The sequence below is a fragment of the Poeciliopsis prolifica genome, unplaced genomic scaffold (genome assembly GCF_027474105.1).
Source record: "Poeciliopsis prolifica strain line A6 unplaced genomic scaffold, Auburn_PproV2 SCAFFOLD002, whole genome shotgun sequence".
Classification (NCBI taxonomy): Eukaryota; Metazoa; Chordata; class Actinopteri; order Cyprinodontiformes; family Poeciliidae; genus Poeciliopsis; species Poeciliopsis prolifica.
The window spans coordinates 1,208,591-1,231,655 of record NW_026562377.1 but is presented as its reverse complement, the minus strand read 5'-3'; the positions used below and the strand labels follow the sequence as shown (position 1 = coordinate 1,231,655).

Sequence of the window (23,065 nt, the reverse complement as noted above, 5' to 3'; positions counted from 1 at the left end):
TTATGAAACTATAAGTGTGAAGATTTGATTGTTTTGCATCAGATTCTGCAGATGGTCTCAACGTTCACCTTCAGGTAAGAAAATGGGTCTGATTGGTGCAAAGCTCAGTTTCTTTTGAACCATAATAAATGGAAGATTGATCAACGTATTTGATGTGTTTTGATTATTGTTGATAATGGATAAAATGTCTGCTACTGGTTTTAACAGCTGGTTCAAGTTGCTGCGCTGCCTTTGCAGATGCACACAAAACGAATCCTGAATCCAGTTATTGATCATCTGACTCATGATGGAAAATAAAGAATCTGTAAATAACTCAGTGAATTTGTTGATGGTTTTCTCCTCCAGACGAATAAAGAAAACAACAAATGAGTTAAATTTACAGGTTGTGTATACTGAGGTGTTACTGTGGATGTTTGTTAAATGACCTTCAGCCTGTAAGGTTTTAGTTTGATTATTATTTTATTTTATTTTTTTTACATTTTCTAGGCTCACCAAACATGTGGTTCCTGTTTGCTTCAGTTCTTGCAGTTTCTCCGGTTCTGGTTCTGGCAGGAAACCTGGAGGAAGTGAGTCCACACCTGCAATGCCTGGACAGGAAGCAGCACCTGTTTGAGATCATCTGTGAAAAAACTTGAGCTGCTCTGCTGCCTCCCAGTTCTAACTAAAACAACCAATCAGAGCCAGGAGGCGGGGCTTAGCGCTGTTAATCACTCTGTGCTTTTTCTGTTTTATGGTAGTTTGTCTTTAACTTCCTGCTGCATGTTGACATGAAATCTTTGTTTCTTCAGTCAGACTTCAGCTGCTTCAGCTCCTCTTCCTCAGAGGCTCAAGTCATTTCAGGCGTTTGTGACGACTGGACCCGAAACCTCTGGACCCGACGTACCAACCGGTCCGAGCCGTACCAACGGGTCCGAGCCGGCGCCCTGTGACTTCTCCTTCATCTTCTCCTCTAAATGCTCTGTGTGCCTCTGGGACTCGGCCCGACCAGAGACCGTCCTCCTGGTTTTATGGAACCTCACAGGCAGCAAGGAGCTAAAGGTCAAAGGTCCAGGTTTCCAAATCCTTTTCAACAGAACCGGTAAAAACATCCACAAACATTTTACAGCTGAACGTTTTGGCTGGACGGCTCAGAACATGTTGACCTGAAATGTGATTCTGGTGTTTGTGCTCCAGTCTGTCCTCGACCCGAACCCGTCACTGAGTATCAGTCCATTCACACAATTCACTAAAACACTTGAACAGAGCAGCTAACGTTCTGCTAACAGGTTCAAACTGATCCACCAAACAATGAAACGTAAACAGTGACATTTTGGATTTTAACATCTTTACCGTGGTTCAGATGAAGCTGCGATGCTGTCAGATAAGAACTGAAGTTTGATTAAACTAGCAGCTGGTCCAGCCAGGCGCTTTGCTCTGGTTGATTAAAGCAACACTTTGTTTTGATGAGAGAATAACAATATAAATATGATAAAGTTGACTTTATATGATGCTGCTCCTTTAAAGAGTGAATCCTGTCGTTTCACCCAGAGACAAACGTTGGTTTTCACATTTCTGTGTCCTGCTTCCTCCTGCTGCTCCTCTTCCTCACCATGTGGCTGATCTGGAAACGTCATGGATCTCAGGAGGTCAGTGTTGAAACAGCTTCAACAGTTTCACTGAGCTGTAAAATGTTTGATCAAATCAAATCCTCCCATTGAGGTTCAATTCATTCTCCTGTGAATTTTCTCCTAAAGCTTAAAACGGGTCAAAATGTTACAGTAACATCAGTCTGGAGCTAAAGACATGATTTTATTTCAAGCATCTATTTATTATGTTGAATATTTAGTCAATAATTAACTGTTTTGTTTCAGGACTGCAGACTAGCAGCTGCTCGATGTCCAGGAAACCTTTGAAAGCTGCTGATGCTACGTGGCTTTTTCTACTGGTGTCTGCTTTATTCATTTCTGCATTAATATTTCTCTCTGCTTTTCCAGATTCCTTATCAATTGGAAACCGATATCTTACATTTTGTTCCCAGTGTTTTAGTTTTGCTTCGTCCTCGTTTCAGATTTCAATTTCTGGACACATTAATGTGTCTCAGGATCCGTCTGTTCATCCTGAAAGGCTGCAGATAAGCTAATTTTCATAAAATCCTGTAGCAACTGATGAATAAATTCACCTGAAATGTGAGAAGCAGTTGTGATTTTTAATTGTTTATTTGAACAATTAAGGGATTTTTGATAGAATAATAATAAATGTTGGATTTTCTTAATATTTTCCATCTGGGTTGAAATCCTGACATGATCATATTCCAGTTTAGGAACAATGTCGCCATCTAGTGGTGGAAGGTCAGAATGTTGAACATGATGCAGTTTGTTTCAGTACATTTATTCTCCCAGGTCACAGTATCTGTGCTTTTCCCTCACAATCTGCACTTACATGTATTTAATTGATCTGCTGTAATATTTTAAATCTGATCTAAACTATTTCTTCTGCCTCTCGAAGAAGAAAACGATCATAATTAACAGAATTAAAGGCTTGAAACCAATCAGCCTGTGTGTAATTTATTCTGGGCAACTGGAACAAATCTGCCTTGTTAAAAGTTTTCTATATTGAATTGGTATGTTTATGGCATGAATAAATAAAATCTAAATTGTTAGAAACTTTAAGTCTTTTATTAGCATCACAGATGATAAAAATATCTAAAGATTTGGGTTTGTTTCTGTTGTTTAAAACTTTTCCAGACAAGTCAGAAAAAATGAGACGAGGAGTTTCAGTCTGACAGATTTAGGAGGAAAAATAAACTGATTCAAAATAAGATTCAATAAATCACTAAATAATTCAACAATATATTTCACTAAACAGGTCAGGAGAATTCATCAATTTGTTTGCAGCCACATGTAGTTGAAAAAGTGACAAGAAAACATAAATACTATATACAAATAAAAACAATAAAGCCCAGAATAAGTAATAAAATATGATCATTTTAATTCTTTTTCTTTATTATTTGTTTTTAACTGTCAGGTTCAAACAATTTCAGTAACCAAAATGGATTTAGTTTTTTACTGTAATGACAAGATAGAAACATTTAGAAACATGTCACAAAATTCACTGTTAGTTATTCAAACAGTGTGATTTATGTTGATGCTCTTATTTTGAAATGTAACCAGCTGCTCTAAATGCTTATTAAGTTTCTGTTACCATGTTACAACAACAAGCTGGTGATATTTTAAAAAGAATATGTTTTATTTTCATGGCTCTTTGTTTCCAGACGTCCCTACTTGAACAGAACCGAGTCTACCGGACCATCAGGTATGAAAGCAGCTTTAGATTTAAAAGTTTTTCTGAGAAGGTTAAGATAACGACAGTTGTATTATACACATGTTGAATAAAAGAATTTACCATGTAAATCGCAGAATGCTTCGTCTCATGCCTGTGTGTTCTCCCCTGTGTGAGTTTTCACATGAATACTCAAATTCCCTTTCTGGGTAAAACTTTTTCTGCAGATCGGACATGAAAAAGGTTTCTCCCCTGTGTGGGTTCTCATGTGACACGCCAAGTGATTTCTGTTCCTGAAGGATTTACCACAAACGTCACACGGATACGGCTTCTCCCCGGTGTGTGTTTTCATGTGCTGAGCTATGCTGCTGCAGTCTGTGAAAGATTTACCGCACAGCTTGCAGTCGTACGGCTTCTCCCCGGTGTGAGTCCTCAAGTGATTGGTCAAATGGCTTTTGTTGACGAATGACTTGCTGCACACTTTGCACGGATATGGCTTCTCGCCTGTGTGGCTTCTGATGTGGTCGGTCAGGTTACCCTGTTTGGTGAAACTCTTTCCACAAGTCAGGCAGGAGAACGGCTTCTCACATGTATGAGTCCTCATGTGGTTGGTCAGATGACTCTTATTGATGAAGGACTTACCACAAACTTCACAAGGATACGGTTTCTCACCTGTGTGGCGTCGTATGTGAACGGTCAGGTTCCACTCCTTGATAAAACTCTTTCCACAAGTGGGACAGGAGAAAGGCCTCTCACCTGTGTGGATTTTCATGTGGACAGTCAAGTAGTTTTGCTGTGAGAAGCGTTTTCCACACGCTACACAAAGGAACGGTTTCTCGCCTGTATGGGTTCTCATATGAGTCGCCAACTGGCAACCGAAGCTGAAGGATTTGCTACACAGCTCGCATGGAAACATCTTCTCGCCCGAGTGGGTTCTCATGTGAATGTGGAGGTTACTTTTCTGAGTGAAACCTTTTCCACAAGTCGGGCAGGAGAAGGGCTTCTCGCCCGAGTGCGTTGCCATGTGAATGCTCAAGTTGCCTTTCTGGGTAAAACCTTTTCCACAAGTCAGGCAGGAGAACGGCTTCTCACCCGTGTGGGTTCTAATGTGGACGGCCAAGTTGTTTTGTTTGGTGAAAGCTTTTCCACAGGATAGACACTGGAAGGGTTTTTCACCAGAGTGACTTCTTGTGTGATCGGCCAGTTGACTGCTGCTTTCAAAGGATTTCTTGCACACTTTGCAGATATGCAGCGTCTCACTGAGATCGTGGGCTTCAGTTGAGCTTGTAGAGAGGATTTGGTTCTGGTCTTCATCGATTTCCTGCTTCAGTAGATGCTGGTCTTCATCTGGACTACTGGAAAGATCCTCCTGTTTCTCTTTAATCCCTTCAGATTCCAATTCTTCCTTCGCCTGGATCACGTGAAGTTCTGGTTCTCTGTGGAGGAGAACCTCACTAGGTGGAACTGTAAAGGTTTCTGCCTCCTGCTTCACCACTTTGTTACAGACACTCAGTTCAATCTGTTCTTCTTTGACTGGTTGATGTTCCTCGGTTGTCGGTGGATCTGGTTCAGCGTCCGTCTCCTGCTTCACAACAACCTGCTCTGCATCACCAGACAGTTCCACCTGTCGGTCTTCTTCCTCTTTAATCTCCATCATCAGCTTTGGTTCTGGTCGTCCCTGTTCTTTCCTCTCTGGGTCGTTTGGTTTCTTCTTGTCAGGGTTGAAGTTTCCTTCCTTGTTAATGAGAAAGTGATCGTCAACAACCTCCCAGGTAAACGCCGACATGATGAAGATGACGGCCTGACGGAAAGAAGAACATTTTTTTACCATCAGATGACCAAAATATAAACAATATAAATATAAAATGTCAAAGTAATCTGTAGGGGGAAATGTCACTGGGGAGAGGGATCCCAAGGCCTTGGTTTAAAGGAATTCAGTTGTTTCAGCAGTTTTGCAGTTTTTTGGATGTTTGTTTGTCTGGTTCTGGATAGTTGATAAAACAGCAGCAGATCTTTAAGGTCCTGTGGTGCTGAGTCAGCAATTTACAGACTAACAACAGTACAGTAACTACAGGGAACCAGTGGCAGGAGTTTAGAATTGTCTTTATGTGGCTCTGAAGGTTCAGGTCAGAGTCCATCACTACACTCAAATGTCTAACCCGATTGCTAGTTTCTAGCTGTAATAACTGAAGCTGTGTGCTGACTCTTTAGGTCCAAAGATAGTAACTTTTTTTCTGTTCAGTTGGAGAAAATTATGGCACGTTGATGCATTGATTTATTCTAAGCATCTGTTCAGTGCTTGGATGGGTTCAGTCACTGAAATGATGCGATGATGAAGTTATGGTATCATTTACGCATCAAATGATACCACAACTTTCATCCGCATAGTTATGGTAGCTAATCTATTTGCTTGTTATAACCTGAGTTATTAGGAGCATGCAGACATTAAAGAAGGGATCCGCTGCATCATCATAGCAGTTTTGTCTCCCATGCTAAGAAATGACCTACTGATACAAAAAAGGCACTATTCTTTATGCAAGACCCAAACCAGTAAGGTGCTGTTCCAGAGAGTCAAACCCAACTCTACAGCTGGAATAATATATATCGGTCAATGGTGTCAAATATTTTAATTGTTCATACTGTGGTTCTTTCACAATCTGTATTTTTGTGGATGCAGAACCACCTCAACTGACTCATTTTGATGTGGAAAATGTGCTGAACTCCAGCCTCATCTCATTTAAACGCTTTAATGGCTAAAACATCTGTTCATTTACTCATTTTAAGGGTGAGGTTACCGATGTTTCCTCTCCCAATATGGCGGACGTGTCACCGCATCTAAAGAACACTGTTAGCTTGTAATTGCTGACACGGCTCGTTAAAAATGGTTCTCTTACCCGGTTATCAGGTTGTTTCTCTTTGGTTACAGAAAATGCAAACCAGTTCCCAATGAACGTTCAGTGTTGTTGGTGTGAACTCATTTTTATCCTTTCCTCTAAAGGGAAACCGGTTGCTTCTTATGTCCTGGGGTTAGCTTCTCACTTAGCTCCGATGCTAACCACTCTCCCTGCGGCTGCTGTTGCTCTTTAAACGGAGAGAAATCGGAGAGAAAGCGCTGTCACCAGGCAGCCGAAGCGGCTGTGAGCGCTTTTATTGGGATAAAATAAGAGGGCAAACTCAATAAAGAGCAAAACGACAAAAACTTTTTAATTGATCCTTTTTCTTTCGTTCTCTTCTTCTTGGCATTTAGCCTGCAGGTCGACGCATTACCGCCACCTGTTGGACTCGGGAGAGTATTACAACTGACGGGGGAAAACACGACATCCAAAAAGGTTTGTAAATTCTGTCTTTTAAAAAAATCACAGTTGTTGGTATATTGTGAGAACGAAGTCTTATTTACAAAACTGATATATATTAATCATGCTGTGCTGCTAAAATATTTGTAGCACAATCGATTATCACCATATTTCCTTTGATATTGTAAATGTGATAGGTTGGGTGACCTTTGACCTATGACAAATGTTTTGTTTAATATGAAGACACTCAAGACAGAACAAGCACAAAAATAGCAAAGTCTGAGTTTGTTAGTTATCCTTTTCCTCTGTGGATGTTTAGTCGTGCGTCTTATCTGAAATCTTGTAAATCATTTTCATGTTTTATGCAGAAGCATATAAAGCACATAGAAAACTATTCACCATGTTTTACCCTTTTTATTGTTTTTACAAACCAATCTTAAGCAACATAATGGAACCTTTAGAAGAAATCTGCAAAAGAAAAGCCTTTGATGTCAAAGTGAAAACAGATTTGTACAAAATAATGACAAATACAAATATGCAACATAAAATAAGTGGTTGAATAAATATTCACCCCGTTTGACTCAGTTTTAGATGCACATTTGGAATCAGAAAGTCTGCGGACGCTGCAGTTTTTCTCCATTCTTCCTAACAAAACGGTTGAAGCTTCTCAATAAGCTTTTCTCTGATTGGTCAGAGTTCTTTAATCTTGATGCAGTAGCCAGGAAAACTGATGAACCAGTGAATGGACCTTCCAGACAGACAAGTCTTTATTAACAGTGAACTCAAGTGATCCCGGTTCCAGAAACTAGAAACACCAAAGGGAATGAATATTTATGCAATTATTTAAAAAAATATATTATTTCATTGTAATTATTTTTGCAGAAATCAATATTCACAAACAGTTTTATGAAAAGAGTACTATTCTTTCACATACACACTTATTAATAATAAGAAAAATATCAATAAACAGCAAAAATAAGAACAATTCAGATGAAGGATTCCAGCAAATTTACAGAATAAAAAAGGCTTCTTGGCCAACTAGAAACTATTTGGTTTCTATTTTGTTTGATATAAAACAATGGACAAAAATCATTTTTACAGGCAAAAAGATAAATGTTTTAAATAACATTCTATATTTTGATTAGCTTTCAATTAAGACAGCTGCTGGTTTTCTATGACAAAAGTATACTGGTTCCCCCTGGCATAAGCCAGTTAGCATGAGATGCCTTTTTACAGGTAAAATCATTACCTGTAAAATACAAAGTGGGGAAAACAATAATACATAAGTAATAATAATAGCCCTGGTCACATTCCCCCTGCCTGTCAAAATATATTCTACAAACTTTTTTTAAGGCTTATTTACGTACATATCCAGTCAGATTATGACCGGAACCCAATAATTTACCGAGCAGGTAAATTAGTGCTTGTTTGAGTCCAACTTGTTAAACCGGAAAGTTTGGCGAATTTCTTTCCACAGAGAAGACATTCTCACCTGTGTGGCTCCTCAGGTGATCTTCCAGCTGAATGTTGTCGGTAAAAGATGATTCACAAAGATTACAGGAAAACCTCTTCTTGAGCTTCTTATCTGTGTGATTTTTTATGTGTTTAACCATAGACATCTTGTTGGTAAATAATTTACCACATTCTTCACATGAAAACGGTTTCTCGCCTGTGTGACTCCTCCGGTGACGGTCCAAGTTACCTCTGGATATGAACGATTTATCACAAAGGTCACAAGGATAGGGTTTCTCACCAGTGTGAGTCCTCATGTGACACGCCAAATTAAATTTTGTATGAAAAAATTTAGGACACAGGTCACATGGAAACGGTTTCTCCCCTGTGTGACTTCTCATATGTTTAACCAGAGCCAACTTGTCAATAAAAAAATCCCCACAAACTTCACATGAAAATGGCTTCTCACCTGTATGAGTCCTCCGGTGGCGGTCGTAGTTAATCTTGGCTGCAAAGGTTTTATCACAGAGGTCACAGGGATATGGCTTTTCAGGTAGATGAACTCTAGAGTGTTCTTTTAAAGCGCCTTTACTTGTGTAGCTTTTCCCGCAGGTGGGACATGAGAATGGCCTCTTGTTAGAGTGCAGTTTGACGTGACGAACCAGACCTCGTTTGTTTTTGAAAGACTTATCACACAAACCACATGAGAACAGCTTCTCGCCTGTGTCTACTAGGTTGTGTGTAATGCTGTGTTTTTTCAGGCTGCTTTTACTTACGTAGCTTTTTCCGCAGATTGGACATGAGAATGGTTTCTCGCCTGTGTGGAGTCTCATGTGACAAACCAGATTTTGACTCTTGGTGAAAGATTTATCGCACAATCCACATGGGAATGAATTCTCTCCCAGATGGTCCTTGATGTGTGCGTTTAAGCTGCTTCTGTTGATGTAGCTTTTCCCACAAGTCTGACACGAGAATGGTCTTTCGCCAGTGTGATTTCTCATGTGACGAACCAAATGACTGCTAAAGCTAAATGACTTACTGCAGACCTGACAGGTATGCGGTTTCTCACCAGTGTGGATTCTCATGTGAATTTTCAGGAGAGTTTTCCTGATTAAATGTTTTCCACATATTTTACAGGAACGCATGCTTTTCTTTAGCTTTTTCATTTCAGAGTGTTTAACACTTTCATTCTGATTCTTTGTCCGCTCTTCATCTACATCCAAAACCAGGTCTTTATCTCTGCATCCGTCCTTTGGTTGGTGTTCAGCTCCAGGGGAGTTGGACGGGTGGACCTGTTTCTGGTTTGGATCGGGTTCACTGCTGTATTTTTCCTCATGCGTAAGAGTTTCTCTGAAGGAATCCTGCTTTGCTACAAGTTGATCTTCATCCTGATCACTGTAGAGTTCCTCCTCTTCTTGTTTAATTTGTACCATTTCTAGTTCCTCCAGTTCTTCTTTAATCTGTTCAGGTTCTGGTTCCTCCTTCATCCCTGTGATCTGCTGCAGTTCAGGTTTATGCTGGAATATTTCATCAGAACCAGCAGACACCTGAAAGACATCGGCATCCGTCTTCACAACAGACTTCTCGTCATGAAAGATGTCGAGCTCAACTTGTTCTTCTTTGATAGGTTGATACTGTGGTGCCTCCTTCATCTGGTTTAAATCTGGTTTTCTGTCTTCCTCTTTCATCTGTAGATCAGTCGGTGAGTTGTGATCACCAACCGAGTTGCTTTCTCTTTGAATGAGTAACCGATCACCAGCAACAACCCAAACGTTAACGGACATGATGCTGTTTGGGACCTGAAGGAACAACAAATGACACACTTTAATATTAAAGGTTTTGACAAAATGTATTGATATGAATTGATTTGGGTAAAAAATGCTTTAAAAATACATAAAAACACCTGAAAATGTTTAAGTATTAGGAGGTTCCAGTTTGGTATTGGGAGTAAAACTTATTATTTGCTCCTATTCTTATACACTACAATAATTTTATCTTGTTTCTCTTACTGGACTGAGTCTGTGCATTATAGGACTTTTCTCTTAGAGCAACATAGAGAACTGATCAAGATGAATCTAAGAATCATATAAACTTATTTTCCTAAATCAAATCAAATTGTATTTGTATAGCACATTTCAGCAGCAAGGCATTTCAAAGTGTTTTACATCATGAACACAAAAACACAAAGTAATGTAACACAGAACAATACATTGTTACATATTACACTTCAAATACAATTCTAAACAGGTGGTTTTTAGTTGAGATTTAAAGGAAGTCAGTTTCTGCTGTTTTAACATTCTTGACGGTGGAAATAGTATGACTACCACTTAGTGTTATTTAAATGATGAAAACACAAATTCACAAACAACATATTCCCAGCAAACATAAAAGTCGCAAAGGTTTGTCTCTTATAATTTGGAGTGAATTTATGGGGCAAAAATAAAGATTAGTAAATGTAGAAAGTTAAAATAAGTAGCAGAATATTTGCGTTTTTGGAGTAAAATGTCAGAATGGGTTAAATGAGCAATGAAATCAGTTTCACAAATTGGAAGTCAGTTGTGTTATTTAGGGTTTTTGTCGTTATACATGTTTTTTATGCGTTTGATGTTTTTCATGATGAAAAGAATTTTGAACTGCCTTGTTGCTATACAAACAAACTTAATTGTGTTTACTTATTTCACTAAAATAAAAAAAAAATTATAACCTAACGAGTAGAACACGTACGTTTGTTCAATATGAGCCTTAAACTGCAATGAATGGAGCTTAAAACCGCAGCACTTCCGCTCCCGGTACTGAGTGACTTGTTGCTGTTTCCTCTCCCAATATGGAGGACACGCTGACGTTTTTTAGCACCTAGCAGTCAACGCAGAAGCTACCAAACATTTGTTGCCTTAATTGGTCAAAAGACGGTTCTCTTACCGGACAGTATTGCTTTTATTCCCTAGAAGAAGATCTGGCAGCCGCACAGAATCCAATAAGAGTCCAATAATCTTCCTGCGAAGTTTTTTTCGCGATTCTCTGGAACTAGAAGCTGGTAACTTCTCCTCCTGAAGCTGTTAGCTTCTCAGGAGGCTAACTGGTCTCACTGGGTGTTTGACCTACTAAAACAGACAAACATCGACATTAAAGTGAGACTGTTAACATTATCGGAGCTCACAGTGAGACAAAATGTGAAGGTTAGCAAAGTTTAGCCGAAGAGCAGAAAGAAACCAACGTTCAAATTCCTTCTTCTGCTTTTGGTTGTGGCGGTTGCCTAGCCTGCCGAGCTCTTCTTCTGTTTAACGGCATTTGGTGAGCAACGTTCAGGTGAGCATTACCGCCACCTACTGGAAGTGGGTGTGGATCGGGATGCTAAAAATATTACACGGATTCATAAGCAATAACATAATTACAATTAAAAACAAAAAATCTATATTGTCTATGTGATTCAGAGGTAGAGTTTATCCAAAATGCTTGTTACGATTATTTGCCCTGTTTTTCTCATTAAACCAAATTTCTTTGGACTGCTCAAAAAAAAGTAAAAAGTATTTGTTAAAATGTGCATTCAAGTTCTGAGTAACTGATCAAAGTATTGATGATTTAATATTTAAAAAAATACATTATCAGACAGACCAATATATAAAATGGAAATGTTGGTATTTTAAGGATGAAAATTACTGTAATTCATAAAAATAAATAAAATATGACAAAATTAGACAAGAGAAAATTTCTCCAAATCAGTTTGTTTAAATACATAACTTATCAAACTGTTTTTTATCAGTGTTTTTTCCCCAAGAGCTTCTGCGGTGCTAGTGGCACGTATTTTTGACATTTGCAGACAGGAAGGAGGGTGAGGACAGAGGGGAAGACATGCAGCAAAGCTCGCCGAGACCGGGAGTCGAATCCCTAACGTCTGCAACGAGGACTAAGGCCTCCAAACTCTATACTCTTAAAACTACATTTTCTCAAAGTTACTCGGTTAAATGTAACTGAATAAATGTAACTAGTTACGACTGAACTCTGCTGTTGACTGTCAGTTGATGATGATCCACACAGAGCTGCTGCTCTGACATACAGGGACTTAAATTTGGTGCTGTTTTGGAACAAAAATTGTTCATAATTTCTTTTAACTTTCATGTCTTACTTGTTTTAATATTAATCATACTTGTGTAAATCTGAACATGAACCAGGTTTCTACCAAATGAAACCAGAGCTTGGCTCTATGTAATCCGCTTACTGACCAAAACAAAAATACAGATCCTCTTCATTAGGTGAACTCACCCACTCTTGTCTAAATATTTTAATTTCATGCCCTGAAAGCATTTGACACATTGAATCCAAACTGTAAAAACAACAACAAAAAAATCATGTAAAACACTCAGCAATTTATTCCTCCTTTAATTGAATTCATACAAAGCAGAATACATAACAAACTGCAGGTCTTTCTTTCAATGTGTAAGAGGTTTAGCCAGGAAGCGAAACACTCATTAAGATTAAAAATCTCATTTTAATGATTCTTCTGGGCCTTTCAGCAGCAAAATAAGATCATTAAAACTTTTCCAAAATAGTATGACAAAAAGGCTGAAGCACTGAATAAGTGATAAACATTTCTGTTTGGCTTTCATTTAACTTTAAGGGCATTTTCATTCATTTTTATGGCAATGTCACAACAGCTGAAATCGGTCAGTCTCTGCCTTAAAAGGCAAATAAATCTGCAAAACAAAGCAAAGCAGCGAAAGTAACATTTATACTGTGAAACAAACTGGCAGCATGCAAACCAGAGTGGACTCAAAACGGCGCCTTCAGGGACTCCACAGATCCAGTTACTGACTTTGTAAACCTGTAGATTTACAAAGTTTGTCTACGTTGATTTGAGCTGAATGGGCCAAAATTCATGGGCATAATCAATAGATGGATGGATTTGGATATTTTAATACCATGAAAATCTAGAAGTAAAACTAAAAACTGAATTTTCCTGATTACTTTGGTAAAAAAAAGGTAAAACGACAACAAAAAAGTAGGTCAGTAGCTATGGGCCTCATTCCTTCTACATATCAAATAAATGATGCTTTACAATCTTCTCTACGGTTTATCTTCACAAACATGTGCAGTCAGTTTATATCTGGCAGTGAATAATTTACCACACAGTTCACAGGAATACGACTTTTCTCCTGTATGAGTCCAGATGTGCTTCGTCAGACTGTAGGGTTTGGAGAACTTCTCTCCACAGGTGACGCATGAGAAGCTCTGCTCACCTGTGTGGCTCCTCAGGTGATCGTCCAGCTGAATGCTTTCGGAAAAAGATGCATCACAAACATTGCAGGCAAACATCTTCTTGTCTAAGTGACTCCTCAGGTGTTTGGCCATACTGCTCCTGTCACTAAAAGATTCACCACACTTTTTGCACGTAAACTGCTTGTTGCCTTTGTGGGTCTTCATGTGTTGGGCAACGTTAGCTCTGCTTATGAATAATTTACCACACAGGTCACATGCATAGGGTTTCTCGTTGGTGTGGGTCCTTCTATGGCAGCCTAAATGAAATTTGGTATGAAAAGATCTAGGACACAGATCACACCGAAACGGCTTCTCTCCCGTGTGACTTCTCATGTGTTTAACCACAGCCAGCTTGTCAATAAAAAAATCCCCACAAACTTCACACGAAAACGGCTTCTCGCCTGTGTGAGTCCTCCGGTGGCGGTCGAAGTTGATCTTGACCGTGAAAGCTTTATCACACAGGTCACACGGATATGGCTTTTCAGGCAGGTGAACCTTGAAGTGCGCTCTTAAGCCATCTCTAGTGGCGTAGCTTTTTCCACAGGTGGAACATGAAAACGGCCTCTTGCCTGTGTGGAGTTTGCTGTGACGATCCAGACCTCGTTTGTTTTTGAAGGCCTTATTACACGACCCGCAAGGGAACAGCTTCTCATCTGTATGGACTATGACGTGTGTTTCACTGTGTTTTTTTAAGCTTTTTCTGCTTACGTAGCTTTTTCCGCAGGTGTAACACGGGAATGGTGCCTCCCCTGTGTGGAGTCTGGTGTGATAAACCAAATTTTGCCTCTTGGTAAAAGATTTATCACACAATCCACATGGGAATGGCTTCACTCCAAGATGAGTTTTCATGTGTGCGCTTAAGCTACATCTGTTTATGTAACTTTTTCCACAGGTCTTGCATGAGAACGGTCTCTCACCTGTATGGGTTCTCATGTGCCGAACCAAACCACTGCTGTAGCTGAACGGCTTACCGCACACTTTACAGGTATGCGGATTCTCAGTGTGGTTTCTCATGTGAATTTTATAGGCAGTTTTCCTGATGAAACTTTTTCCACATATTTTACAAGAACACATGTCTTTCTGGAGCTTTTTCAGTTTTGAACGGTTAACAATGTGGCTCTGATTGATTGTCAGCTTTTCATCTCCATCTTTGCATCTGTGCCGGTCTTGGTTTTCAGCTTTACAGGAGTTTAAAGACTGGATCTGGTCTTGGTTTGGGTCTGATTCACTGCAGTATTTTTCCTCATAGAGAGGAGTTTCTCTGTTGGAATCCTGCTTCACTAAAAGCTGACCTTCATTCTGATGGCTGCAGAGTTCCTCCTCCTCCTCCTCTTGTTTAATCTGAACAGGTTCTTGTTCCTCTTTAATCTGTGGAGCTTCTGGTTCCTCCTTTGTCTCCATCATCTGTTCATTTGTATTTTGGAATATTTCATCCCAACAAGCAGCCACCATGAAGGCGTCAGCTTCCTGCTTCACTACAGATTTCTCTTCATGAGAGATGCTGAGCTCAACTTGTTCTTCTTTGATGGGTTGGCGTTCTGGTTCCTCTTTCATCTCTACATTATTTGGTAAGCTGTGGTTATGAATGGAGTTGCTTTCTTGTTGAATGAGGAACTGACCACCAGCAACCACCCAAATATTAACGGACATGTTTGAGACCTGAAAATAGAACAAAACAAATTTAATAATTTTGACAAAATGTATTTATATGCATTGTTAACCTTATAAGAACAAAAACAAACTGATTTCAGCTGTTAGTAGGACCCAGTCCATAATAATATGCCTCCTTCAGACCTAAGGGATGGATGCTGGGCATTAATCTAATCAAACGAAATGGTCAGGATGTATATTCTTGCATCCACTGAAATGAAGGCATCAAGGCCAAAGCTCTATGTCCTGAAGCTGGACAGCCGTCTTCGGTGCTCAGCTCTGATGCACCAACGGTTCTTTCCTATTTTGTTGGATGAAGAAAATCGTTTTAAAACATTCAAAGTGTAACCTTGTGAACCTTTAAAGAGTGATTTTATGTCCATAAAAATGTTTTGGAAGAGATATTTAATCTGTGGCAAAAATAAGGACTATAAAACAATTAAGATTGCTAGAATTAGTTTCTGGAGTGAAACTAATTCAGCTATTAGAGGACAATAATCCAGTCCAGGTTTGAAGAGTCTAGGTGTATTAGTTTTTAAACTAGGATTGATTAAAGATGGGAAAGGCTGTGAAAAATGAGGTGGAATCGCCCTTTAGCCATTTTCCGAACCGGAAACCAACCTCAGCTTCGTCCTAACTCTTACGATACATAATTTTGTTTAGTGAGTCGTAAATCGCTGTGTGAGTTGGACTAAAATCACAACACCTCAGCTCTGTTTCACGGTTAACTAGCCTTTGTTTCCCCTCACAATATGGTGGACACACTCACATGTTAGCTCGGAGTCAAAGCGGCAGCTAGCACGTTTTTGTTGTCTAATTTTGTGAGAAGACGGCTCTCTTACCAGCTATACCTGTTTTATTCTGTAGAAGAAGAGCCAATAGCCACACAGCGTCCAACAAATGTCCAATAATCTCCTTTGTGAAAACTTTTTGTTCGTTTCTCCAGCACGAAACTAGCTGCTTCTTGTCATGAGCGTTAGCTTCTCCGATAGCTAGGAGGCTAACTGATGTCGCTCTGGGTGCTGGAGCAGCTAAAACAGACAAACACTGATATCAAAGTGAATCTGTCAATATTACCACAGCTTACAACGAGCCAAGGTGTGGAGGAGGCTTTAAAAGAAGAGCAGGACGAAACCAAAGTTCTTCTTCTTCTGTATTATTTTTCTTCTTCTCTTGTTTCGACGGGTCCTAAGAAACCGAAGCTGCGTATTACCGACACCTGCTGGTTGGAGGACCGCTCAAAATGTTTTCTTCTTTTACAGCTTCATTATCAATTGTCAGATACATTTTCCTAAACAACCTAATTACACGTGGAATAATTTTACTTTCGGAATCTCTTTATAGTACATTTATTTAATTAAATGTTTCTCTATTTTTTTCTAAATTCCTCCAACATTTGATTTCCAATGTAAGAATATGTTCTTCTGTTTCAAGCAACAAAATATAACCTGGATCCTCTGGATGAGGTCCAACTGCTTAAAGAATTACAAATGTAAACAATACAGACATAAATTATACAGAAAAACAAAAAGTGAAAGAAAATCATAAATTATATAACTGTGGTTCTGCTCAAATTGCCCAACTTCATCCAAAATCTCATTCTGATGTCTAATAACTTATACATAGTACTTATGGTGACTAAAGTTGATCCTAATAAATGTTAATCATCAAAAGAAAATGATCTTAAAATACGTTAAAATGTTTAAATTGTCCACTCGGCTCTTTCAATCAATTTTTCGAGTACTTCTCATATTAAAGAGGTTCAGAATCATGGGCTGTCCTGCTGAAACTAAATCTGCTGTACATCTGGTTGCTTGTGTTCCTCTTTCATCTCTATTTCATTTTGTAAGCTGTGATCATAAATGGAGTTGCTTTCTGGTTTAATAAAGAACTGATCACCACCAACCTCCCACATATTTACAGACATGATGCTTCTGGAGGTCTCAAGGCAAAACAAACAAAACAATTTAATGTCTAAAAATTGGACAAAATACGCATATGATTAGCTTCAGTTACATTTTATAACTAAATTAATCAAAAGAACACCTGAAAGACTTCAGCTTTTAGAAGGTTTCAGGTCATGTTTCTCCTGTCAACACATTTTCTATTCATAACACAAATAGCTGAAAGGACTCAAACAAACTGCTTCTGGTTAATATATATAATTGAATAAATGAAAAATATTTAAGCTAGAAATAACAAATTCCAAGGCAAGTTATAAAAGGTGTTCCTTTACAAAAAGGAGCCAAGTTGCCTGAGAGGGAAATAAGGATAGTAAAATGGTGTTAAAGTTACTGGTAAGCTATTTTGGGTTTCTGTTAAGTTATATTGGCCTCAAGTAATGAAATCAGCACCAAAAAGACATGCTTTTTATTTACAAATTGAAAGAATCAATAGTGTTTGCATTTTTTGTTTATACATATTTTTCTACTATTTAAAAAATAGTGTTTTTATTTTTTTAAAATAGCTGAGTGGATCCACGTTCATGCACATCTACAATAGATGATTTTATTTCCATTGATCTGTACAATTTACCAAAGAACTGAATTGTCCTGGTTTAAACAAAATATTATCTATTTTGTAAATGACAAAATAGATAATACTTAATGTAGTTATAAGTTGGATTTCATCTGTGGGTCAAAAAAATGATGTTTTATAAACTTTAATATCTTTCTAAGGTTTATTTTCACAAACATGTGCAGTCAGTTTATATCTGGCAGTGAATAATTTAGGGCACAGTTCACATAAATACGACTTTTCTCCTGTATGAGTCCGGATGTGCATCGTCAGACTGTAGGGTTTGGAGAACTTCTCTCCACAGGTGACGCATGAGAAGCTCTGCTCTCCTGTGTGGCTCCTCAGGTGATCGTCCAGCTGAATGCTGTCAGTAAAAGACTCATCACAAAGATTACAAGGAAACAGCTTCTCAGGCATCTTGTCTGTGTGAGTTGTTGCATGTTTTAACATAATGTATTTGTTTGTGAATAATTTTCCACACAATTCACACAAAAATGGTTTTTCGCCTATGCGAGTCCTCCGGTGGCGGACTGAGTCGGTCCTGTTTACGAATGATTTGGCACACAGGTCACAGAGGTCACAGGGATATGGCTTCTCCTGCAGCTGAACTCTGCTATGTGATTTAAGTTTGCGATTGGATTTGCTGTCACAGTTCGTGAAAACAGCTGTTACTGGACTGTCATGTTTCAGTGTTGAGAAGAAATGATCGATCAGTTATGAAGTTTTATTAAAGCACCATTTTCTGACCGGGAACCAGCTGCTGCAGCTCTTCTCAGAGCTAACTGAAGCTAACCGTCCTATCAGGCTGTTCGAGCTGCTAAAAGAAAAAACACATCACTGCGAAAGATTGTCTGCAAATACTATTAAAGCTCATAAAGAGACAAAACGCAAAGAACGATTTACATTCAGTGAACGGAGCCGCAGTCTCCCTTATTTTTCTTCTTCTTCTTCTTTTTGTTTTATGGCGGTTGGCAAACAACTTAAAGGTGCTTTACCGCCACCTTCCAGACTGGAGTATGGACCAGAGCAGAACCACTACAATCTTTCCCTTACTTTTCTTCTTCTTCGGCTTTATTTAGTAGATGACAGAAGAATTGTAAGTACAATACCACCTCTTACTGGACAGGATGTGTAAAAGCTACATTCTGCCTCAATGTTTTTAGACATACTAAACGTAATTTTCCTAACACACTAAAGTAATTTTTTTTTCTTAAACGGTCTTCATTTCTGTACTCAGGGTTTGGACAGATTTAGCCCCTCTTTCAAAACAGTTTCTGTCAATATGAGTCATCCACATATTATGCAGTACCTCTAAAAAGTATTCATCCATTTGGATATTTTACCCATTTTATTACTTTACAAACAAACCATGAGGAACAAAATTGGACTTTTTGACAAAAAAAGTAAAAAAAAAAAAAAGGAGGAAAACTGATTTGTACAAAGTAATGACATGTTTTCAAAAATGAGACATCCAACAAGAGATTGAATACATATTCACCCTCTTCAAGCCAGTATGTAGCAGATGCATGTTTGGCAGCAATACTGAAAGGTTTATCACACACTTTAGACGAACACAGATCATCTCCTGTTCTGACATGAAAAGCCAAAGATGGTTCTGTATGATTTCTCACACAGGAAAACGGCTTCTCACCTGGATAAATCCGGATGTGACTGGCTACATAAGATTTATCACAGATGTTGGTAGAGCCAGCAGTTTGCAGAGGAGCAATGACATTTCCATTCATTGTGTTTCCTGTGTGTAAAAAAAAAAAATGTAAATCTATACTGAAACAAAGCAAACTAATCAAGGACGTCTCCAAGATTCATCAGGAAGTAATAATCCCATAAACGTTTCAGTTTCCAGTTAAAATGTCTTCATAATCGTCAAACAGGTTTAACTCAGATCTTTATTCGTCCACTAGAGGGGGTTGTAGTCCCAGAAAAATTATTATGCAAGTGAAAAATAATTAAACATGTCTGTTATATTCTAAGAAAAAAGCTAAAGTAATATTCAGATGCAAGATCCATAATATGTCAATTTTTTTATAACAAAACCAACTAGAAATCGAAATTTCTCTCACTGCAGCAACATTTGTTGGGATTCTTTTTTTTTAGAAATGATTTGCGGTAACAGAAATTTGGGAACCATTGTATGGATCAGATATGTCAGTTCCAAGCATTTTTTTTATCTTTGAAAATTAAGATGACCACCAGATTAAAAAGGAAATTGGGGCAATTTTTATTCAGTTTGCAGAATCATCCAGGTAAGAAGTTAACAAGCTGGGCTCAATTCTCAACAACCTGGACAGGAAAAAGGATGAGATGCACTAATGAGATTGTAATGCAGCGGCAGTGACGCACTTTGAATTAGCTGTAAGGTTTTGTCATAATTGCAAAATAAAATGCTCCTTTTGCTCATTTCTAGAACATTCCCTGCATTAACTTTGAAACGAAAGCAGTTTCTCTCTGGACTCCTCACACATTTAAGATGGAGATAAATTGCGGCCATAAAGTTCGTTCAAAAGATTTTTTTTATTTGAAAACATTTTTTGAAAATTAAACTGAAAGAATTTTGAACCTGAAAAGTTTGGATTTTTTAAAATTATTATTATTTTTGTGTTACCAAAATGTAACTAATAAATTTACATAAAGTTGAGATGGACTGGCGACCTCTCTAGTGTGAAACCACCTCACTGCTGGAGAAAGGCACCTGCACTCTCATAACCCCAGGGAAGAAGCGTGTGTGATAATGGATGTGTGAATGGTTGCTGGTTCTGTTGCCTCTCTAACATGAACCCCACATCCGGCAGCAGATGGGCACCAGGAGATGGATTTAGGAACCATTCAACAGCTCAGACAGAATATAAAGTTTTTATGTAATCTGCTAGTTATTTCATCAAACTTAACAAGCATACAGCTTCCCACCTGTGTGGGTTCTCATATGCTTAGCCATGCTGCTGCTGTCACTAGAAGCTTTACCACAAACATTACAGTAGTAGGGCTTCTCACCTGTATGAGTTCTCATGTGTTTAGCCAGATTGCTGCAGTCGCTAAAAGCTTTACCACAGGTTTTGCAGTGATACGGCTTCTCACCTGTGTGAGTTCTCATGTGGTTGGTCAAAGGACTCCGGTTACTGAAGGATTTGCCACACACTTTACAAGAATAAGGCTTCTCGCCTGTGTGACTTCTTATGTGATCATTTAAGTATGTTTTGTCACTGTAAGCTTTCCCACAAACATCACAGGAGTAAGGTTTTTCTCCAGAATGAGTTCTCATGTGAACAGTCAAGTTACTTTGCTGGGTGAAGCCTTTCCCACACACCAAACATGAGAAAGGCTTCTCCCCCGTGTGAGTTCTCATGTGGCTAGCCAAATGGCCACTGGCTCTGAAAGATTTCCCACATAACTGACAGGAATGGGGCTTTTCGCCAGTGTGGGTTCTCATGTGTACAATCAAGTTAGTTTTCTGTGTGAAACCTTTCCCACAGGTTAGACATGAGAAGGGTTTTTCACCCGAGTGGGTTCTTATGTGATCAGTCAGGTAGTTAGATTTAGTAAAACATTTACCACAAACTTCACAAGAAAAGTTTCTGTCTTGTACAATGTCGGTGTTTAGTTCTGGTTCACAGGAAGGCATCACCATGAAGGTGTCCGTTTCTTGTTTCACTCCTTGCTGGTCGTTTTCCTGGAAGGCACTGCCTTCAACTGGTTCCTTATCAATTTGTTCTGCTTCATTCTTTCTCCCTAACATCTGCTGGAGTTCTGGCTCACTGTGAAACGTTTCCTCACAAGTGGAAGTCAGAATACATGTGTCAGTTTCCTTCTTCACATCAACCCGCTCTTCATCCTGAATGATGCAGACTTCAATCTCTTCTTCTTTAATTAGTCGAGCTTCTGATTCCTCCAGTTTCTCCTCCACCACATTGTCTTCGTTACAGTCCAGAACGGAGTTGCTTGATTGGTTGATGAGAAAGTGATCGCCAACAACCTCCCATGTGATGACAGACATGATGCCGTGGAAAGCCTGCGCTAACAAGAGAGAATTAGGGCTTATTAAAGGGGTAAAAACAAATCTGTGTGAGATGTGAAGAAAGAAAATGTGGATATTCCACAAATCTGATTTAACGCTCTGTCACTGTTCTCATTCAGTCCTTCAGTAAATAGGGTTGGGCAATATGGCTAAAAACATATAATGATAAGTATTCATATCAGTTGATTTAGATAATTATTGGTTAGTTTTCTGTTTGAAATATCTTAACTACTGCCAAACTGTAGCCTGACCATTCCTCTTTTAATTACTGTTTACACTCGATGCTGTTTATTTTTAAGCACTCATAAGTTACCAGCAGGTTGTTGCTAAGTAAAGAAAAGGTAAGTGAGTTAGTTGATTCCACCGGCCTTGCTAAGCTAGCTGTGAGAGGTTGATCGGCTAAAGCAGGGGTCCCCAAAGAGGGTCCTCGAGGGCCGTCACCCTGCATGTTTTAGTTCTCTCTTAGTGGAAGTGACAACCTTTTCAGAATGCTGATGTTCTAGGCCTCTAATGAGCCATCATTTGATCCAGGTGCGTTAAATCAGGGAGAGAACTAAAACATGCAGGATGTCAGCCCTCAAGGACCCACTTTGGGGACCCCTGGGCTACAGCCTTTCCTCTGCCTACATCTCCCAGAATGCTGTGCGGTTTAATATCGGATTATTGTGACGAGGGTACTATCGTGCATGCTGCCCCAAGTGGTAGCTTCAGTCAATTCATCATAAATGAAAGGCTGTTGGTTTTAACAGATAATTGAACATTTGGACAGTTATCTGTTAATAGCCAGAAGGTTATTTTCACCTCTATCCCTCGAGAGACGGTCAAAGTCCCGAAAGGAATGAGAATAAACACTTGTATTCGAAACATTTTATGTATTTCATGTAAAATGCAAACACTAAACTGTATTTGATGCTTTTCAAATTGCAGCGCCTCCATTCACTTTAATGCGTTACAGGCCGCTCTTTCCTCTCCCAACATGGCGGAGACGCTGACGTGTCACAGCAGCTCGCAGCACAAGAAGCTGTTAGCTGGGATTCAATACAGCAATTGAATCAACAGATCGCCAAATATCGCTCTCTTACCGACTCTTGACGTGTTTGCTCGTCCGAGAAGGACTTGAGTAAATGTCCAATATTTTCAATGTGAAGTCTCCTTTTGTCGCATTTATCCTGAAAGGAAACAGTTAGCTTCTCTGTTAGCTTCTCTGTTAGCTCGGGGGCTAACAGGTCTTCTTCGGGCTGCTGCTGCTGGTAAACCAAGACAACATCAGTGTTCAAGACAAACTAAGAAATACTATCAAAGCTTATAAAAGTATATTAAACACAGAAAGCAGAAATTAAATAGCAGAAAATAGCGAAATACTGACGGAACTTATTCTTCATTTTCGTTCTCTTCTTGTTTTCGTACTTCTTCTGGTGTTTATTGTAAAAACAGCACCATCGTGTGCCACCTAATGGTAGGTTGCGTTGATCAGAACTTTCAGAACGATTGGGTAGATGTTTATATATTCTTCTGTTTTTGAAATACATTTATTCATTTGTGATATTAAATCAATCACTGAGTCCTTGGCATCTGACACCAAAATCAGCTTGTGGAAGCGCCAGGATCTGAG

General features: G+C 38.9%; 3 protein-coding genes across 16 annotated transcripts; all 3 read right to left on the bottom strand.

The window, feature by feature from the left end:
• Window positions 1-3,240: 3,240 nt before the first annotated feature.
• LOC129379015 (gastrula zinc finger protein XlCGF57.1-like) lies at window positions 3,241-11,280 on the bottom strand. Of its 8 annotated transcripts, none has more exons than XR_008608127.1 (3): window positions 10,923-11,194; window positions 7,123-9,802; window positions 6,944-7,019 (listed from the first exon to the last, which is right to left on the bottom strand). XR_008608127.1 is itself a non-coding variant. In XM_055059563.1 (3 exons), exon 3 carries the CDS (start codon window positions 9,785-9,787, stop codon window positions 7,994-7,996), a length of 1,794 nt encoding a protein of 597 aa, XP_054915538.1. In that variant the 5' UTR covers window positions 9,788-9,802; window positions 10,923-11,101; window positions 11,218-11,280; the 3' UTR covers window positions 6,944-7,993. The 8 variants fall into 8 exon arrangements, 7 of the variants coding, with proteins under 7 accessions (XP_054915562.1, XP_054915554.1, XP_054915538.1 ...); XM_055059563.1 differs by adding an exon at window positions 11,218-11,280 and having other exon boundaries at window positions 6,944-9,802; window positions 10,923-11,101; XM_055059555.1 differs by adding an exon at window positions 11,218-11,269 and having other exon boundaries at window positions 6,944-9,802; window positions 10,923-11,104.
• A 1,072-nt stretch (window positions 11,281-12,352) lies between these two features.
• Window positions 12,353-16,089, bottom strand: LOC129379002 (gastrula zinc finger protein XlCGF57.1-like). Of its 3 annotated transcripts, none has more exons than XM_055059523.1 (2): window positions 15,984-16,089; window positions 12,353-14,915 (listed from the first exon to the last, which is right to left on the bottom strand). In XM_055059523.1, exon 2 carries the CDS (start codon window positions 14,904-14,906, stop codon window positions 13,065-13,067), a length of 1,842 nt encoding a protein of 613 aa, XP_054915498.1. In that variant the 5' UTR covers window positions 14,907-14,915; window positions 15,984-16,089; the 3' UTR covers window positions 12,353-13,064. The 3 variants fall into 3 exon arrangements, with proteins under 3 accessions (XP_054915498.1, XP_054915506.1, XP_054915515.1); XM_055059531.1 differs by having other exon boundaries at window positions 15,994-16,071; XM_055059540.1 differs by lacking the exon at window positions 15,984-16,089 and adding an exon at window positions 15,758-15,964.
• A 2,548-nt stretch (window positions 16,090-18,637) lies between these two features.
• Window positions 18,638-22,950, bottom strand: LOC129379280 (gastrula zinc finger protein XlCGF8.2DB-like). Of its 5 annotated transcripts, none has more exons than XM_055059987.1 (3): window positions 22,820-22,950; window positions 22,536-22,700; window positions 18,640-21,452 (listed from the first exon to the last, which is right to left on the bottom strand). In XM_055059987.1, the coding sequence occupies exon 3, from the start codon at window positions 21,430-21,432 to the stop codon at window positions 20,326-20,328; it is 1,107 nt and encodes a 368-aa protein (XP_054915962.1). In that variant the 5' UTR covers window positions 21,433-21,452; window positions 22,536-22,700; window positions 22,820-22,950; the 3' UTR covers window positions 18,640-20,325. The 5 variants fall into 5 exon arrangements, with proteins under 5 accessions (XP_054915986.1, XP_054915962.1, XP_054915954.1 ...); XM_055059979.1 differs by having other exon boundaries at window positions 22,536-22,697; XM_055059995.1 differs by having other exon boundaries at window positions 22,536-22,622.
• Between the last annotated feature and the right edge of the window lie 115 nt (window positions 22,951-23,065).

What these genes read in the sequence shown, in the direction of transcription:
- LOC129379015 (XM_055059563.1), bottom strand. Translation starts at nt 9,787, where the DNA reads ATGTCCGTTAACGTTTGGGTTGTTGCTGGTGATCGGTTACTCATTCAA.
- LOC129379002 (XM_055059523.1), bottom strand. Translation starts at nt 14,906, where the DNA reads ATGTCCGTTAATATTTGGGTGGTTGCTGGTGGTCAGTTCCTCATTCAA.
- LOC129379280 (XM_055059987.1), bottom strand. Translation starts at nt 21,432, where the DNA reads ATGTCTGTCATCACATGGGAGGTTGTTGGCGATCACTTTCTCATCAAC.